This window comes from Aotus nancymaae, unplaced genomic scaffold, assembly GCF_030222135.1.
Source record: "Aotus nancymaae isolate 86718 unplaced genomic scaffold, 86718_ANA_hifiasm-v0.15.2.pri h1tg000006l, whole genome shotgun sequence".
Taxonomy (NCBI): domain Eukaryota; kingdom Metazoa; phylum Chordata; class Mammalia; order Primates; family Aotidae; genus Aotus; species Aotus nancymaae.
This window is the reverse complement of record NW_026988417.1, coordinates 36,202,805-36,221,864: the sequence shown is the minus strand read 5'-3', so window position 1 is coordinate 36,221,864 and position 19,060 is coordinate 36,202,805. Positions and strand designations below refer to the sequence as shown.

General features: G+C 37.9%; 1 protein-coding gene across 2 annotated transcripts in view; it reads right to left on the bottom strand.

Annotated features, from left to right (window-relative positions):
- The window catches only part of NWD2 (NACHT and WD repeat domain containing 2), a 208,408-nt gene that overhangs the window by 109,386 nt on the left and 79,962 nt on the right, over window positions 1-19,060 (bottom strand). For both annotated transcript variants that reach the window (XM_012475003.2, XM_012475004.2), the window contains exon 2: window positions 6,908-6,996. In XM_012475003.2, the coding sequence (XP_012330426.2) occupies window positions 6,908-6,996 (89 nt within the window). The remainder of the gene's footprint in view (window positions 1-6,907; window positions 6,997-19,060) is intronic.

The window sequence follows — 19,060 nt, the reverse complement described above, 5'->3', positions numbered from 1 at the left end:
TCAACTCCAGAATTTCTGCTTGATTCTTTTTTAATTACACCAATTTATTTGTTAAGTTTACCTGATAGGATTCCATATTCCTTCTCTGTGTTACTTTGAACTTCTTCAAATTTCCCCAAAATGGCTATTTTTAATTCTCTGTCTGAAAGTTCACAATATCCCTGTCTCTCCAGGATTGATCCTTGGTGTCCTACTGAACTCATCTGGGGAGATCATGTTTTCCTGATATTTGTTGGAGTCTGGGTATTTAAGAGTTAGGTATTTATTGTAGTCTTCATAGTCTGAGCTTGTCAGTACCTATTGTTCTTGGGAAGGTTTTCCAGGTATTAAAAGGGACTTGGGTTTGTTTTCTAGGTCTTTGGTCACTGTAGCTGTATCTGCATTAGGGAGTACCCCAAGCCCAGTAACATGTGGCTCTTCTGCCTTGGTGGGCTTGGATAAAATCTAGAATAATTCTCTGGATTACCAGGCAGAGACTCTTGCTATCTTCCCTTCCTTTCTCCCAAACAGAGTCCCTCTCTCTGTGCTGAGCTTCCTGGAGCTGGGGGAGGGGTGACACAAGCATCCTTGTGACCACTACCACTGGGACTATGCTGGGTTAGACCTGAAGCCATCACAGCAGTGAGTCCCATCAAGGCCCTGGGTAACACTGCCTTGCTACTGCCTACGTTCACTCAGGACCTAGGGCTCTACAGCCAGCAGGTGGTGATGCCAGCCAGGCTTACGTCCTTCCCTTTAGGGCAGCAAGTTGTCCCCAGCTCTGGGTAGGTTCAGAGATGTCCATGTGCCAGGGCCTGAAGTTGGAAACCTTAGAAATCTACCTGATCCTCTATTCTCCTGTGGCTGAGCTGGCACCTAAGCCATATGACAAAGTCCTTCCCAGTCTTCCCTCCCCTTTCCACGAGAAGAAGAATCTCTTTCCATGGCCACCACTACCCTAAGCTCACAGCAAGTACTGCCTGGCTACTGCCAACATTCACTTGAGGCCCAAGGAATACTTGGTCAGCTTGTAGTGAATGCTTTCAGGTCTGGGACTCTCCCTTCAGGGCAATGGGCACCCCGCTGTCCCAGGGCAGGTCCAGAAATACCATCTCAGAGCCAAGGCCTGGAACTGGGAATGCTAAGAGCCTGCTTAGTGCTCTACCCTACTATGGCCGAGCTGGTGCCTGAAATTGCCAGATACATTTCCCTTTATTCGTCCCTCTCCTTTTCTAAAGCAGGAATCTCTCCCTATAGCCACCACAGCTGGGAATGTGCTGGGTCATACCTGCAACTAGCACTTCTCTGAGTGTTACCCAAGGCCCATGGCAAGCAGTGCCTGGGTATCACTGCTGATCATTCACTGCTGACTCTTTTGTCAGCAAATGATGGATCCTGCCAGGACTAGGTCCTTTTTTTAAGGTAGCAGGTTCCCTTCTGGCCTAAGGTGTGTATAAAAATGTAATCTGGGAGCTAGGGCCTGGAATGGGGACTCAGGACTCTGCCCAGTGCCTTATCCTACTGTGGTTGAGCTGGTATCCAAGTTGCCGAAGTCCTCTTTATTCTTTCCTCTCCATTACCCAAGTGGAAGGAAGAAGTGTCTCTTCCAGAGATGTGAGCTGTACTGCCTGGGGGTGGGGGAGGGGTGGCACAAGCACTCCCTTGGCCATCCCAGCTGGTATCTTGCTATTTTGCATGCACCCCATGTCCACACTGGTTCCGAGCCCAGCCCAGGACCAGGACTTGCCTAGGAGTTGGAGTCCTTGTGGCCTACACTACCTTTCAAGTTTATTCAGGACCCCAGAAAACTTGAGCCCATGGTGGCAAGGCTTGCTGAAACTCAGTTTCTCATCGCTGGAAGGGGTGATTCCTTTCTGACTAGGCCTAGTCTAAATGGGCCTCAGTGGGCACTGGCTGATTTCTGCCTCGTGTTGCTTCCTGCTGTGACAGGGGCACTAAATTCCAATGCACAGTCCCACCATCACTGCACTCTCCCTTCACCAAACACACAGATTCTTTCTCTGCACCACGTGGCTGCTGCTGAGGGTTGAGGGAGGGATGGCACTGGCAATCCAAGTCTGTCTTTTCTACCCTATTCAGTGCCTCTTCCAGTGACATGAAGTTAAAACCAGGTCCTGGGATCACTCACCTGATTTTTGGTTCTTATGGTATTTTGTGCAGATAATGGTTTAGTCTGGTGTTCCTTCAGGGAGGACAATCAGTGGAAGCTTCTATTTAGCATCTTGCTCCACCTCTCTTTATTTACACAATATGAGATTTACGTAGGATGACTCTGGTGGTATTGTATAGAGAAACTCAAGTAGGGTGATGGTGCAAGGCAGTTCTGCTTATACCCACTAAACGCCCAACTGTTCCAGGTCTGGGGACTTAAAAACAAATAAGAACCAGTCTTCTCCTCAAGGACTTGCAATCTGCTGCAGGTAAGTACGAAAATAAACCAGTGAGGATGCTTTTTGTTTGTCCCATTTTTGAAGCAGTAAGGGTTAGATCAGGATGGAGAAAAGATGCAAAAGCAAGAGTAGCTGGTATCTCTGGGTACAATCACAAGCTCTTTATTTATTGGGTTCTGCACCACCTGCTTTCTCCCCAGTCTGTCTTTACTTTTTGCCAAGTTATCCTCTTTGTTCTTGTTTTCTATCCTCTTTTCTGTATCTAGAGGTCCTTAATAAATACCTGCAAATCAAATAACATATTATTTAAATACCATGTCTTTTCCTGATGCCCTGGATGTTCTTCGCTCTGTGGGCTTGATGTTCTTTCCACTGAACTGTTTCCATCCCTGAGTAATCAACCTATATCTGTATACATCACATATAGAATTAATTGAAGTTTATATAATCAGAGTCTAGTGTATTTTGATTAAATATCTTAGTTTAAATGAAAAAAATAAGGAAAATACCAAAAAATAGCCTGCCAAACAGGCATATAGATAAAAGGTATATGGACTTGCTTAAAATGTAACTCCATATTCTATTAATTTAAGTGAATAAAGATTTAACTAAATTGATTACTATGTGCCAGCTATTTGACTGGCCATTTGGATAAGTTGAATAAGACAATTCCAGGCCTTAGAACTTTCGGCACTTATAGGCAGGTGATGAAAAGTTTGCCTAACCAGATGATGTTTCATTATCTACCCCACTTACTTTAGTTCTCTCTGCTTGCTCTATTTTCCTGCATTGATCATTCCTTTGTATTCTATTCTACTATAGAACCTGAGCAACTCTCTTAATGGTAAGTCATATTGCCCATGAGGTCTCATATGACCTTACTTTGATGCCATCTGTAATTATTTCGTTCACTCACACTTGGCTTCTTTACTGTTCCTATTTTTTTTTTTTTTAAGACAGAGTCTCACTCTGTTGTCCAGACTGGAGTGTGGTGGTGTGATTTTTCCTAGAATATTCCGAATACACTCCTACCTCAGACTTTTTCCTTGTTCCCTATGCCTGAATTCCTCACCCCAACTCCAGACATCTGCATGACTTGCTCCATCACTTTCTGTCAATCTCTGCTCAAATATTGCCTTATCACCGAGTCTTTCTCTGACTAACTGGCATTCCCTAACCCTACTTTCTGTGATTTGAAAAATAGGAGGATTTATTCAATAAAATGCATTTATTACCCCTGGAATCCATATTGTCTGTCTCTCTCAACAATGTTAGAAGCTCCTCAGAAGAGAGACTAGTTGGTTTGCTCCTTTATTCCTGGCACTTAGAATGTTGATTGCCATATGGTCAGCACTCAACACATACTTCTTGAATGAAATGGATGGATTATTGGGAGTCATACACTGAATTTCAGAGAAGCAAAGAGGAGGGTACATGGCCTATCTTGGGAGGTGTGGGAGGGATTAGAGAAGGCTTTCTTCCACAAATTATATCTAGGCTGAGTCTTCATTCATTCATTTGTTTTTACATGAGCATCCATTCAACAAATTCTCATGGACTTTTCTAATGTGCCAAGGACTATAGGACCAGGAATGCAGCTGTTTTGAAATTTTGTAAAAACAGACAAGCCTCTGTTTTTATGGATCTTATAATCTAGTGGGAGAATGACAATAAGTATGTCAATACATAAACAAGAAAAAATACCTGATACTGGCACATTCTTGCAAAGAATTAAAACAGTATGATGCAAAAGAGAAGTAATTACTTTAGATTGGGTCACTAGAAAAGCATCTCTAGAGAAGAGGTGTTCTGGTTTTTGGAATTTTCATCCATAAAGACACATGCACATATATGTTTACTGCAGCACTATTCACAATAGAAAAGACTTGGAACCAACACAAATGCCCGTCAATGATAGACTGGATAAAGAAAATGTGGCACATATATACCATGGAATACTATGCAGCCATAAAAAGGATGAGCTCATGTCCTTTGCAGGGACATGGATAAAGCTGAAAACCATCATTCTCAGCAAACTAACACAGGAACAGAAAACCAAACACTGCATGTTCCCACTCATAAGTGGGAGTTGAAGAATAAGAATGCATGGACACAGGGAGGGGAATGTCACACACTGGGGCCTGCTGGGAGGTAGGGGGCCAGGGGATAGATAGCATTAGGAGAAATACCCAATGTAGATGATGGGTTGAAGGGTGCAGCAAACCACCATGGCACGTGTATACCTATGTAAAAAACCTGCATGTTCTGTACATGTATCCTAGAACTTATAGTATAACAATAATAATAAAAAGGAAAGCATCTCTAGGAGGGACATTTCAGTGAAGACCCGAAGAACAATAAGAAAGCAGCTGTGTGAAGATAAAGAGAGTGAGTATTCCTGCAAGACAGAACAGCCAGGGTAAAATTCTTAAGTATGAATGGCCTTAAGGTGTTCAGGGATGCAAAAGAAGCCCACAGGGCTGTGTGTCAGTGAGAAAGGTGGCACAAATGAGTTCAGATAGGAAGAGTATTCAGAATGAGTAGAATCCAGCAGGTGAAGCAGGGGAAGAACCAGACTGAAAAGCATCATAGTTGAAGAGAATGGCATGAGCAAAGGCAAGCAAGCATGAAGTAGATTGGTATGTTTGAGTAACTCTAGGAAACTCCTATGTTCTGGGTTCAATGCACAACCAAAGATGGAATCAGGGACACTGTCGGGGTAAACTGGCTGTTCATGATGCTTCTGGCACCATGTTTTTTGTTGCAGCTGAGCGAAGAGAACTGCCTTTCTTAAAAATATATCCTCAGGAAGGTATATAATTAACCTACTATAAAAGACTATACTCAAAAAGTGTATTCTTAGAAGATTCAGATATTATGCATGTGAGCTCCTGCTAAGCCTAGAGCTTGGAAGCAAATGTAACCCTGCATATTTTATTTTATTCTAAACACAACCTCAGACATGTAAGCTGTTGCCATTCCTATTTTAGATACTGAACTGAAGGATGGGCAGGTTCAGTCACTCCCAGTACCTGTAGAGAGCTGGGGCTCAGTTCTATGTCTTCCCTGTCCACTGTGGTCTACTCTGTTTTCCAACATCGCCTCAGCTGATTCAGTACACCTGTCTAGAATGATCCTATCAATTTATTCTAAGGGCCTCGCCCAGCACAGTTTTCCTTTACCTGTATCTATCTTCTGTGTCTACCTCTAGTTCAGAAAGTTACTTTTTTCTCTTTCTCCCTCACCTAATCCTAGACAATACCATGATTTGTAGAAGCTGTTCTACAGCTCAAAAACTTCCTCTGCTGACAAAAATGATGCAAAACAAACTTAAAGATGGGATTAATATGCTTGAACACATTTATTCCTCTATGGTAACTGAGTCCCCAAGGAATGTCTAAGCCTTTGGGAATCTTGACATATTGGAAGTTATATAACAATTGGAACCCTGTTATCAGTAGAACCAGATTCCCTAGAGAAAGTAGTGCTGAATTCATGTCAAGGAATTTAATTCAGGTTCACAATTTATCAAGTAAATGGTGACGTATGAGTGATGATTCAATGTGTCTGTCATCATGGCCTGGTGGTGACTGACATTATGCATTGAGATTGAAGCCATTTCAAGACTGTTACTTTATACGTCATATTAGAAGGCATCATGAGTAAACCAGGATGAAATATTTATCTGGGAGGAAACAAACGAAGGGTGAAATGTTCTTCCACTAACAATGATGCATTTTGCACTTCTGTACCACAAACCTCTATTACATATTCATCACTTGACAATGTAAATGTGTAGTTTAGATAGCACTGGAGAGTTAGGATTTCCATCACAAATGAGGCTGAAAAATTCTGACTAAATAATGTTATCTGTTGCAGGAGCCATTTACTTTTTCAACATTTGGATGCCCAAGATACATCCAATGTTTTCAAGCACTTTACCATTAGATGGCAAAATCAATGTTGTATTAAAATGTTAGGATGTTCATGAACTTTAGCAATGATGTGTGCTGTTACTGGCTCTTGAAAGGTTGATATAATTTTTTAGTGGGAGTAAATAGCGTAGCTCTGAAATGTTTAGGAAAAAGGATGTTATACAATGTGAATAAAAAGTTAAAGGCAAAATAAAGGCAAGGACAGGCCAGGCTGCTGAATGGAAATAGTTTGAAAAAAATTGGTCGTTATTTTTAAGTGCAAAACATTTCTAGAAGCCATAGCTTAAACTCAGGTGCTCAGCAACCTTCACCTCTTTGAAAATAGTGGATACTGTCAAAAAAGCAAATAAATATGATTCAAATAAAAAGATGAGCCCATACCAGGAAGGGTCCAAGAAGCATAGCATAAAAGAACTAAACATCAAAAATGTCTAAGTACTTTATTTCCGTTTGTCATTGTTTCTTTTTACCCATGCTTGAAGAAATAAAAGTTTTCAGGACCTAAAACTCAAATTGCGACAATAAACAAACACTAGTTACTTAACTGGATGTAATTGCAAATGAAATTAACACTAGAATTACCTGAAATTCCAATCCATAGTTTTCTCTGCAGAATTCTCTCAGTTTAGGATATACATTTTCTCTTAGTGCCTGTCTTTCTGCTCCCGTATCTGTAGTAGAAAGACAAACACAGAGGAAGTGAGTATGTCCACACATATTTCTGGCAAAAAAATGAAAACCTAAAAATAAATACTAACAGTAATATAATCAAGTTGAGGTGCTGTGTTGTGAAATAACAGGATTGATTTCCAAAAACATCTCAGACTATACCATTGCTACCTAGAGTATTCAGATATATTGTGACATTTTACAAAATTTAGCACAGTATAGAAACAAGCATGAAAACCTATCATAGCAGATTCCACCCACTGTAGATTTGATTGGCCAGTGGTTCATAAAGTGATATCTATCACTCTGGGCTTAGGGACTTACTATTATATCAGAGATAGAAACTATTTTATATGTGTCATACCATGTAAACCTTCTGAAATAAAAAATATTATCTCCTGTCATTAACAAAATACAAGAAACACAGAACCTGCAACTTGAAGAATCACAAAACATGTATGCATTTAATGTCTAATGTTTTGCACAGAAAGGAATTCCAAAGTCACCTGTGCTGAACAATTCTGCATCAATGATGGTATTGTAAGATTCTAAGAGCCAAGAGGCTGTTCCTTGCCCAGCTACTTTCAGTGAAACAGGAGTATACTTTTCAAAAATTAGGTAAATGTGTTATCTTATGAAAAGTACCATTTGCTAAAAGTACCTCAATCCCAGCCATAACTATGAAACATCTGCATAGCACATTTATAACAAAGATAACAATTAAAAAAAATTTCCCTATTCTCGAACACATCTGTCCATGAAAATTTAACCATATGCTGTGCTGACCTACTCTATTTTCCTACTGTTCTCAAGCCTATTTTGAGAAGCAAATAACCCATCAGGAAAGTCTGAAATGCAGCTGCAGCCTGGCAGAGTGATAGAAACCAGTGTTTACATGGAAATCAAAGATTCAGAGAAATATAAGATCTTCTGGATTATCCCGTGATCTAAACAAATTGGGTATTTTCCAGCCTTAGATTCAATATGGTTCTAAGTCCAAACAGAAAGCAGGACATCCACCGGAGGAGCTGCACATTAAAGTGGGGCCTTGGGTTATTTGCTTCTCAAAATAGGCTTGAGGCACTGATGGAGGCAGTTATATTAAGCTTTCACATAATTTATATAATCTTGAGATCAGAATGCCCCTCCTCCCTCTATTTTAAGAGCTGAAAATACTAACTTCACAATAAAGCTGATAATGTTCACTAAATCTCTCTAAAAGCCCTTAGCAGATTTTCAAAACTCAAATAACAAAAAAAGCACTTTAAGAGCTGGTACCATTCCTTCTGAAACTATTCCAAACAATACAGGAAGAAGGAATCTTCACTAACTCATTTTATGAGACCAACATCATCCTGATACCAAAACCTGGCAGAGACACAACTAAAGAAGAAAATTTCAGGCCAATATCCATGATGAACATTGATGTGAAAATCCTCAATAAAATACTGGCAAAAAAGCCACTTTAAAAAGAAACAAATACTGCCAGATTTAGAAGGTAAAAATATATTCAAAAAGGTTAAGAAATTCTGAAAAATAGTATCTAAATCATACAAAAATAATTATGTGATGATATAAGAAACAGAAATTTTTGTATCTTAAAAATGTGTTAACTCATTTCTAGGTACTGAGACCTGAATGTGCAACTGTAAGGAGGATAAGAGAAATTTAGTACATATTTTTTCTTTCTTTTTTTTTTTTTTTTTTTAAATTTCAACTCTTATTTTAGACGCAGGGGTTACATGTGTAGGTTTGTTACCTGGGTATACTGCACCCAGGTAGTGAGCATAGTACCTGATGGTTTTTCAACTCATACTCTCCCCTCCTTCCTCCCACCACTAGCCATCCACAGTGTCTATTCTCATGTTTACGTCCATGTGTGCTCAATGTTTACCTCACATGCAGTATTTGGTTTTCTGTTCCTGTATTAATTAGTTTAGGACTATGGCCTCTAGCTGCATCCATGTTGTTGCAAAGGACATTGCATTCTTTTTTTTTTTTATGGCTGTGTAGTATTCCATGGTGTATATGTACCACATTTTCTTTATTTAATTCACCACTGATAGGCACCTAGGTTGATTCCATGTCTTTGCTATTGTGAACAGTGCAGCAATGAGCATGTAAGTGCATGTGTCCTTTTGGTATGATGATCTATTTCTTTTTGGGTATACATCTAGCAATGGGATCGCTGGGTCAAATGGTAGCTCTATTTAAAGTTCTTTGAGAAATCTCCGAACTTTTCCAGAGTGGCTGAGCTAGTTTACAATTCCACCAACTGTGTATAAGCATTCCTTACTCTCTGCAGTCTTGCCAGCACCTGTCGTTTTTGAACTTTTTAGTAATAGCCATTCTGACTGGTGTGATACTGTATCTCACTGTGGTTTTGGTTTGCATTTCTCTGATGATTAGTGATGATGAGCATTTTTTCATGTTTTTTGGCCACTTGTATGTCTTCTTTTAAGGAGTGTCTGCTCATGTCTTTGTCTATTTGTAGTGGGGTTATTTGGTTTTTGCTTGATTTAAGTTTCTTATAGATTCTGGATATTAGACCCTTGTTGGATGCATAGTTTGTGAATATTTTATTCCATTCTGTAGGTTGTCTGCTTACTCTGTTAATAAATTCTTTTGCTATAGCACGTAGTAATTTCTAACATTTAGTGAGTGCTTCCTGCAGTCCAGTAGGGTGCTAAGCACTTCTATTTGCATTTCTTTGTCACTTCTGACCACAACCCTATGAAATAGGTAACATTATTACCATGTTTTTTAGGCAAGGAAACTAAAGGGCAGAGGGGTTAGAAAACTCGCTCAAGAGCATATGGCCACTAAATTAGAAAACTCAGATTTGAATCTAGAAAGTCATATATCATAGTTTGCTCTAACCAAGGAAATATGCAACTGTGAAAAGAATCAACCTGTGCAATGACCAATAGAATAAATACATGAAATGACTAAGTGATGTTAAGGTTCTAAAGCTTATGATATTAAAAAAAATTTAATTACCCTTGATGGATTATTTTCTTTCTATAATACACCCTCTAAAAGCCAATATATCAATAACTTCTCTCACTCTACCATTAAACAAACCCTGAGTTAATCTACTTCTGTTCCTTATGCTACCAGATGCAAGCTGTACTCACCTTTCATCCAGACTCCATCTCCCTGTTTTTGTGCTTGCCCCCTTTGGTTCATTCTCCATGGAGCAAGCAGACTGATTCTTCCAAAATGTAAATCAGATCACATCACCACTTTGTTTAAAACCCCCATCAGCTCTTCACGAACGTTGGAATGAAATGCACCCTCCTTACATTGAGTGTTCTCTCTCTCCCTAAGCTCATCTCTTACTACATTTCTGTTTACGTCCCTGCAGCAGCACTGGCCTTCACTTGATTCCTAGATTGTATTCGAACTCAAGGGCCTTTGCTTTAGCTGTGATGTCATCCTGGAATGCTTAGTCTTGTGATCATCTCATGGTACCTCTTGTCATTCAACTGTCAGCTTTAATGACACCTCCTCAGAGAGGACTTCTCTGAGCACTCCACCTATAGAAGTCACTGAATCACCCTCCACCACCTTAATTCTTTGTGGGTTACTCATCATCATTGTTGTTATCTGTTTATTGTCTGCCTCCCTCACTGAAATTTAAGCTCAAAGGGAGGTGGATCCTTCTTTTGCCTCATTCACGGCTGCATCTCCAATGATTGGAGTCTTGCTCAATTAATAAATGAGTGAATGAAAAAAGCCACATATGCACCAGCGACAAAAATGAACTACAGGCATGGTTTCCCTTCAGCTGCCTCCAGAAACAGAAAGGCTTCCTACATTATAATTCATCATTGGATGGTTTAATGAAAGCAAGAAATTTTGGGAAATGATGGTATTTAGGTAGTTGGTGTCATGAGGTAAATGAAAGAACTGAAATATTTCTTTTCTGGTTTCTGTGTTTGTGACAGAATATCAACTCAATTATTTTGAGCCCTTCTAAATATATGAAGAATGCCCATATGCAATGGGCATTCTGTGCTCTTATTTATATTAAAAATTGACTCTGATTTTCCTGTATTTGTATTAATATATGGTTCTGGAAATGAAAAAGTAATTAGATAGGAATGGATTAATTATGATGAGTGACAGATAAGCTGGCTTAATTAAATAAAAAATTTTATTCATACTAAGAGCAAATCTGGATGGTTCACAATTAAAACCATTAGAATGTCATGGACAGGAAATATTAGCTCACAGAATCTCACACTTTAAAAAGGCCCTCTTTAAACAGTGTAAATCAAAAATGAAGTATGTCTTAATTTATGTTTTATACATCGTCATCGCATCTATTCGTATCTGCCCAGTTCCCTAATGCTTTGAAAAGGTGCATCAACACTTTGGCAGTACTAACTATTAGGTATTTAAGGAGCTGCTTTCTGAATGATTCCTTGGTGATTTCAGAGTTAATGAAGGTCTCTGTGCAGTGTCTGAGTCAACCACAGGAAGTACATTAGTTGGGAGAGAATTAATAATCAACACCATTTTCCTTATATCTTGATTTCATTTCAACAAGGGTTTAGATTCATTCCAAATTTTTATTAAAGATAAAAGAGTGCTGAAAGGACCATGCTAGATTGGAGCTTCATACAGCTCCAGCTTCACACAAACTAAAGGCATGAACTTTAGTCATTTTTTTCTTTTTTCCTTTCCGTTTTTTTTTTGAGACACAGTTTCGCTCTGTTTCCCAGGCTGAAAGTACAGTGGCATGATCTCAGCTCACTGCAACCGCCACCTCCCAAGTTCAAGCAATTCTCATGCCTCAGCCTCCCTAGTAGCTGGGATTATAGGTGTGCACTGCCATGCCTGCCTAACGTTTATATTATTAGTAGAGATAAGGTTTCACCATGTTGGCCAGGCTGGACTCAAACTCCTGACCTCATGTGATCTGCCTACCTTGGCCTCCCAAAGTGCTGGGATTACAGGCGTGAGCCAGTGTGCCCAAATTCATTTTCCCCATGTTCCTTGCAGCTCAGAAAATCTGCTTAGAATCCACTATAGATCCTCTGCTAAAATTTTCTTGTTAGCATGGTTTCCAAGGTCTCTGTACATTTGCTCTTGCCTGGATTTTCTCTTTACCTACCCTCTTAGTTAATGATTCATATGGACAGCTTCTTTGACTTCTGGGGTTGTGTTTAGGTTAATTTCTTGTTTGGCAGCTCCTCAAGAGCTCCTCTCCATGGCCCTCAGATAATTCCTCTGTACCCATCTAGCCACTACATTCTTCCTTACTTCAATGTGAGTAAATCTTGTCAATTTTATATCATAAACACTTTAATTTGGCCACTCTTTTTGACACTCACCTTCTCTCAACTTTCAAGAAGCAAAAAATCTATTTGCTTGACCTGTAATCTGTCTCTCACAGAGCTGCCAGCAATAAATGCCAAGATAAAATAAAAACAAAAAGTAATTTGATTATTAAAGACCTTGCTGGAGGATAAAGGCTGGAATGCTTAGCAAGTGTAAATACATCTTCTAGCTAAGTTCTGTCTTCTACTGCTGATCAACATGTACCCTCTAAAGTCTGAGTTTTCATATATTACGTGATCATGAGCTTTGCCCTCACACAAACTGCTTTCCATGCTCTGAAGTTCCTATCAGATGAAAGATCTCTACAAGGAGAACTACAGAACACTGATGAAAGAAATCGCAGATGACACAAACAAATGGAAAAATATCCCCTGCTCATGGATTGGAAGAATACAATATCATTAAAATGCCCATGATGCCCAAAGCAATCTACAAATTCAACACTATTCCTATCAAACTACCAAGGTCATTTTTCACAGAACTAGAAAAAACTATTCTAAAATTCATACAAAACCAGAAAAGAGCCTGAATAGCCAAAGCAATCCTACGCAAAAACAACAAACCTGGAGGAATCACATTACCTGACTTCAAACTATACTATAAAGCTACAGTAATCCAAACAGCATGATACTGGTACAAAAACAGACACATGAACCAACAGAACAGAATAGAGAATGCAGAAATAAAGCTGCACATCTACAGCTATCTGATCTTCAACAAAGTTGACAAAATAGGCAATGTGGGAAAGGACCCTCTATTCAATAAATGGGACTGGGATAGCTATTTAGCCATATGCAGAAGAATGAAACTGGACCCCTATCTTTCACTATATATAAAAATTGATTCAAGATAGATTAATAAAGATTTAAATATAAGATCTTGAACTATAAGAATCCCAAAAGAAAACCTAAGAAAAACCATTCTGGACATTTGCCTTGGGCAAGAATTTATTTAAGTACTCAAAAGCAACAGCAACAAAAACAAAAATTGACAAGTGGGACCTAATTAAATAAAAGATCTCCTGCACAGCATAAGAAACTATCAACAGCATAAAGAGACAACCTGCAGAATGAAAGAAAATATTCACAAACTATGCATCTGAAAAATGTCTAATAGCTAGAAGCTCTAAGAAGCTTAAACAAATCAACAAGCAAAATACAAATAAGCCTAGTAAAAAATGGGCAAAAGACATGAAGAGGTACTTCTCAAAAGAAGACACACAAATGGCCTAACATGAAAAAAAATTCCACACATCACTAGTCACCAAAGAAATGCAAATCAAAACCACAAAGAGATGCCATCTCACACCAGTCAGGGTGTCTATTATTTCAAAGTAAAACAACATCAGATGCTGGTAAGGCTGCACTGAAAAGAGAATGCTTACATACTCTTAGTGGCAATGTAAATCAGTTTAGCCACTGTGGAAAGCAGTTTGAAGATTTCTCAAAAAATTTAAAACAGAGCTACTATTTGACCCCGCAATCCCATGACTGGGTATATATCCAAAAGAACATAAATCATTCTAGCAAAAATACAGATGCAATTGCATTTTCATCACTGCACTATTCACAATAGCAAAGACACGGAATTAGCCTGGGTGCCCATCAATGGCGGATTGGATAAAGAAAATGTGGCACATATACACCATGGAATACTATGCAGCCATAAAATATAATAAAATCATGTCATTTGCAGCAACATGGATACAGCTAGATATCATTATTCTACGTGAATTAACACAGGAACAGAAAACCAAATAGTGTATATTCTCACTTATAAGTGAGAGATAAACATTGGATACTCACGGTTATAAACATGGCAACAATAGAAACTGGGGACTTCTGTGGGCAAGGTAGGGAGGGTATTAAAGGTTACAAAACTAACTATTGGGTACTATGCTCAGTAATGGGGTGATGGGATCAATAGTATCACAAACCTCAGCATCAGTAACAAACCTGCCACATGTGTCCCCTGAATCGAAAATAAAGTTGAAATTATTTTAAAAATATTTCTGGTAGTCTAGGTATTAACAAAAAGAAAATCAGATCTTGCTGGATTCTGATTCAGGAGGAGCCTCCCAGTGTCTTTCAGAGGATAAAGACCTTAATGACTGTGCTAGGGAGTCATTATATGAAGGAACTGCAGGTAAATGCAGACCTTTGCTTTCATCCCTCTTGGTGAGTTTAAGGAGAATGATTGGAGGGTTATTTTTCCATATAAACAAAGGGTGTGATTCCTCTTCTCTTTCTTTTGAGTAATCGTTTTGGCTTCATTTAAAGAGTTTTTATTTATATACCTAGATATTTTTCATTATCAAATAAAAATCACCCTCCCTATTTAATAGACTTAAAAAAATATATTTTCTTTTTCTTTTTTTAAATATATATTTTATTGCATTTTAGGTATTGGGGTACATGTGAAGAACATTCAAGATTGTTGCATAGGTACATACATGGCAATGTGGTTTGCTGCCTTCCTCCCCATCACCTATATCTGACATTTCTCCCCATGTCATCCCTCCCCAACTCCCCATCCCCTGCTGTCCCTTCCCTAGTTCCCCCCAACAGACCCCAGTGTGTGATGCTCCCCTCCCTGTGTCCATGTGTTCTCATTGTTCAACACCCACCTGTGAGTGAGAACATGCAGTGTTTGATTTTCTGTTCTTGTGTCAGTTTGCTGAGAATGATGGTTTCCAGGTTCATCCATGTCCCTACAAAGGACACAAACTCATCGTTTTTTATGGCTGCGTAGTATTCCATGGTATATATGTGCCACATATTCCCTGTCCAGTCTATCATCGATGGGCATTTGGGTTGGTTCCAAGTCTTTGCTATTGTAAACAGTGCTGCAATGAACATTCGTGTGCGTGTGTCCTTATATAGAACGATTTATAATCCTTTGGATATATACCCAGTAATGGGATTGCTGGGTCAAATGGAATTTCTATTTCTAGGTCCTTGAGGAATCGCCACACTGTTTTCCACAATGGTTGAACTAATTTACACTCCCACCAACAGCGTAAATGTGTTGCTATTTCTCTACATCCTCTCCAGCAACTGTTTTCTCCAGATTTTTTAATGATCGCCATTCTAACTGGAATGAGATGGTATCTCAATGTACTTTTGATTTGCATTTCTCTAATGACCAGTGATGATGAGCATTTTTTCATATGTTTGTTGGCCTTATATATGTCTTCTTTGTAAAGTGTCTGTTCATATCCTTTGCCCACTTTTGAATGGGCTTATTTGTTTTTTTATTGTAATTCTGTTTTAGTTCTTTGTAGATTCTGGATATTAAGCCCTTTGTCAGATGGGTAGATTGCAAAAATTTTTTCCCATTCTGTTGGTTGCCGATTCCCTCTAATGATTGTTTCTTTTGTTGTGCAGAAGCTCTGCAGTTTAATTCGATCCCATTTGTCTATTTTGGCTTTTGTTGCTAATGCTTTTGGGGTTTTAGTCATGAAGTCCTTGCCTATTCCTATGTCTTGGATGGTTTTGCCTAGGTTTTCTTCTAGGGTTTTTATGGTGTTAGGTCTTATGTTTAAGTCTTTAATCCATCTGGAGTTAATTTTAGTGTAAGGTGTCAGGAAGGGGTCCAGTTTCTGCTTTCTGCACATGGCTAGCCAGTTTTCCCCAACACCATTTATTAAACAGGGAATCCTTTCCCCATTGCTTGTTTTTGTGAGGTTTGTCAAAGATCAGATGGTTGTAGATGTGTGGCGTTGCCTCCCAGGCCTCTGTTCTGTTTCATTGGTCTATATCTCTGTTTTTCTTTTAATGCTTGAGTTAAAAGAATAGTATCTTTGTAAAAGTATGATGTGTTAAATTGATAAATATAGTATTTAAGAATTTTCAAAAATATTTCCAAATGAAATGCTTCTATCACTATAATTATGTCAGTGACATATAAATTATCATTTTGTCTAATTTAGCTTAAGAAGAAGCTCCTATCTATTGTTTCCACTTTGCTGACTCCTACCCTTCTGAGTACCAATCAATGGCAGCACAGTTTGTGAACTACCGCTATAGACAGGCATGGTTTTTCTAGCACTCTCCTCAGCTCTATTTAACATCCCATATTGGAATGTATTGGAACTTACTATAGTTATTACTTTTAGTTTGTCTCCCCCTGCAGACTGAATTCATGGGAGGCAGGGACTTTCTCATACATTCTTACATCTTAGAAATTAGAGCAGATCCCAGAGCACAATTATTACTCAATAAATGAATGAGCAAATCAATGGAATTATAATAAAAACATTAACTAAACCAAACTAAAAAATTCACATGTCCTCCTAAAGTGAACATAAATCAAAATTTAATGTCACTTTCAAGTAACAGTTGACTATGTTGACAGCATTAACCATCATGTATGAGTCTGAGGTGACATTACAAAATACATGACAGAGTATGGCATTGTCAGGTGCTTAGTGGACCTTCCTCCCAATAAGCAATAATCAAACTTGACAAAATTGTCAAAATAATCACATTAAAACTCTGTCAACCAGTCAAAGACCAAAGGCATGAAACAAATGGAGAAATGATTATTCATGAATAATCACTAAACTTTGGGTAAGAACATTAGGAGTCTACGGGCATTCTTCCCTTCTCCTTTACCCCAAACCAAAACTCCATACCGCAGCTCAAAGAAAGTCAAGCTATGACCATTAACATCATTGCCAGAGAAGTCTCACTTGATTAGGAGCTGAACTTGTAAAAACTCCATGCCTACCAGTATTGTTAGTAGCAGCAGTGGTTTCAGAAGTAGACAAATGGGTAAACCCAGTGGCTCAGCTAGCCTATGGCTTCATCCAAATGTAACAAGGACATCAAGGAAATAAATAGCCATTGAGGGCCTGAATAAGCTCTCCACAAATTCCTGTGGTGGGAAGGCTACACACAAACTTAAGAAAGACTGAAAGCTATTCACATATTCCTGGCTGACTCTGAGCCTGTTTACATAAGGAGCAGAAACATGAAAAGACCTGGTGGAAAGTAGAAGCTGTAATAGATTTAAATACTGCCTAAACTTTGAATGTGTTCCCCAAACCATACAGATCCACAGTTAGAATAAAAGCCTTACTGGTTTGAGGCATTTGAGAAGAAATTTTGATAAATCACTGACAAATATTAAACTACACAGACAAATGGGTAAACCATAAGAAGTCAGGCTTAAAAACAGAAATGAAAAATTACAGTAATTAAATAACTGTGAAGAGACATCAACAGCACACATTGTGGGGAATAAATTCCACAGATTTAGTCCAGGTAAGTTACCAAACAAAAAAACATTAAAAGAAACAAACTAAAAAACATCACTCAGAGGTGAAAAATCAGGATCTAGGGTTGTCATATTACCTAAAATGTCCAATTTTCATGAAAGATTTAAGAGAGGAATAGAGAAGAGAAAAATGTGACACAGAAAATATGTCAACAGAAATTGTCTGAGTGAGTTCTGATGTTATATTATCTGATGAAAACTTGAAAGCAGCTATTATAATCAAGGAAATTAAGTTAACCATATTTAAAGAACATCGAAAATGAACTGAGCCCCAAGACACCTGTAGAACATCAACATTCAAACTAATATATATGTAAAGTGAGTCCCAGAAGGAGAAGATAAAGAGAAAGGAATACAATTTAAATAAATAATCATGAAAATGTCCCTATTTTAAGACATTAGTCTATACATCCAAGAAGTTCAAGAACCCAACTAGGATAAACACAAATAATCTGCACTTAGACACATATAGTCAAATGGTTAAAACAAAAGATAAAGAGAAAATCTTAACACCAAGAGATAAACAAATGATCACATACATGGGAACAACATTACAATTAATATCTGACTTCTCATCAGAAGGAGTAGAAGCCAGAAGGCAACAGAACATAGTCTGAAAAAGGTACTGATAAAAAGAATCAACCAATCATTCTATAGTTAAAAAAACGATTTTTTTTTTAAAAAAGCAAAATACTTACATTAACAAATTTGAAAAGACTGAGAAAAGCTGATACTAGCAGATCTCCATTATAGACTATACTAAAGAAATTCTTTGAAGCTTAAAGGAAATGACATTAGACATGAAAATTTATCCATACAAAGAAATAAAGTGTACTGAAAAAGGTAAATATGTAAGTATGTATAAAAGACCGTGTATCTTTTTCTTTCTACATTTAGTGATAAGACATAAGATTGTAAAAACCAATAACACTGTATCTTTGGGTTTTAATATACACATAATACATATATGACAATAATAAAACAAAGGAGACAGAAGAAAAATAGAACTGTACCAGTGCAAAGTATTTTTGCTTTAACAAAATTAAGTTAGTATTCATCTAAAGTGTGACTAATTAAGAAATAGTTTGTAATCCACAGAGCACCAAGAATATAATCTGTAAAATAAATATAATTATAATGATATACTAAAATATCTATTTAACAAAGAAGAGAATCAAGTGGGAACAAATGAAGAAAACCAACATAAAAATAGCAAATGGCAGAAATAAATCCAAGCTATCAATAAATACTTCAAATAAAAATAGAATAAATATTCAAATGGAAAGAAGAAATTGCCAGACTAGATAACAAAACAATATCCAACTGAATATAAGAGACACACTTTAGATCCAAAAACACAAATAGGTTGAAAGTAAAAGGATAGAAAATAGAGGAGAAGATCCAAGATGGCCACTTAGGAGCAGCTCAGGATTGCAG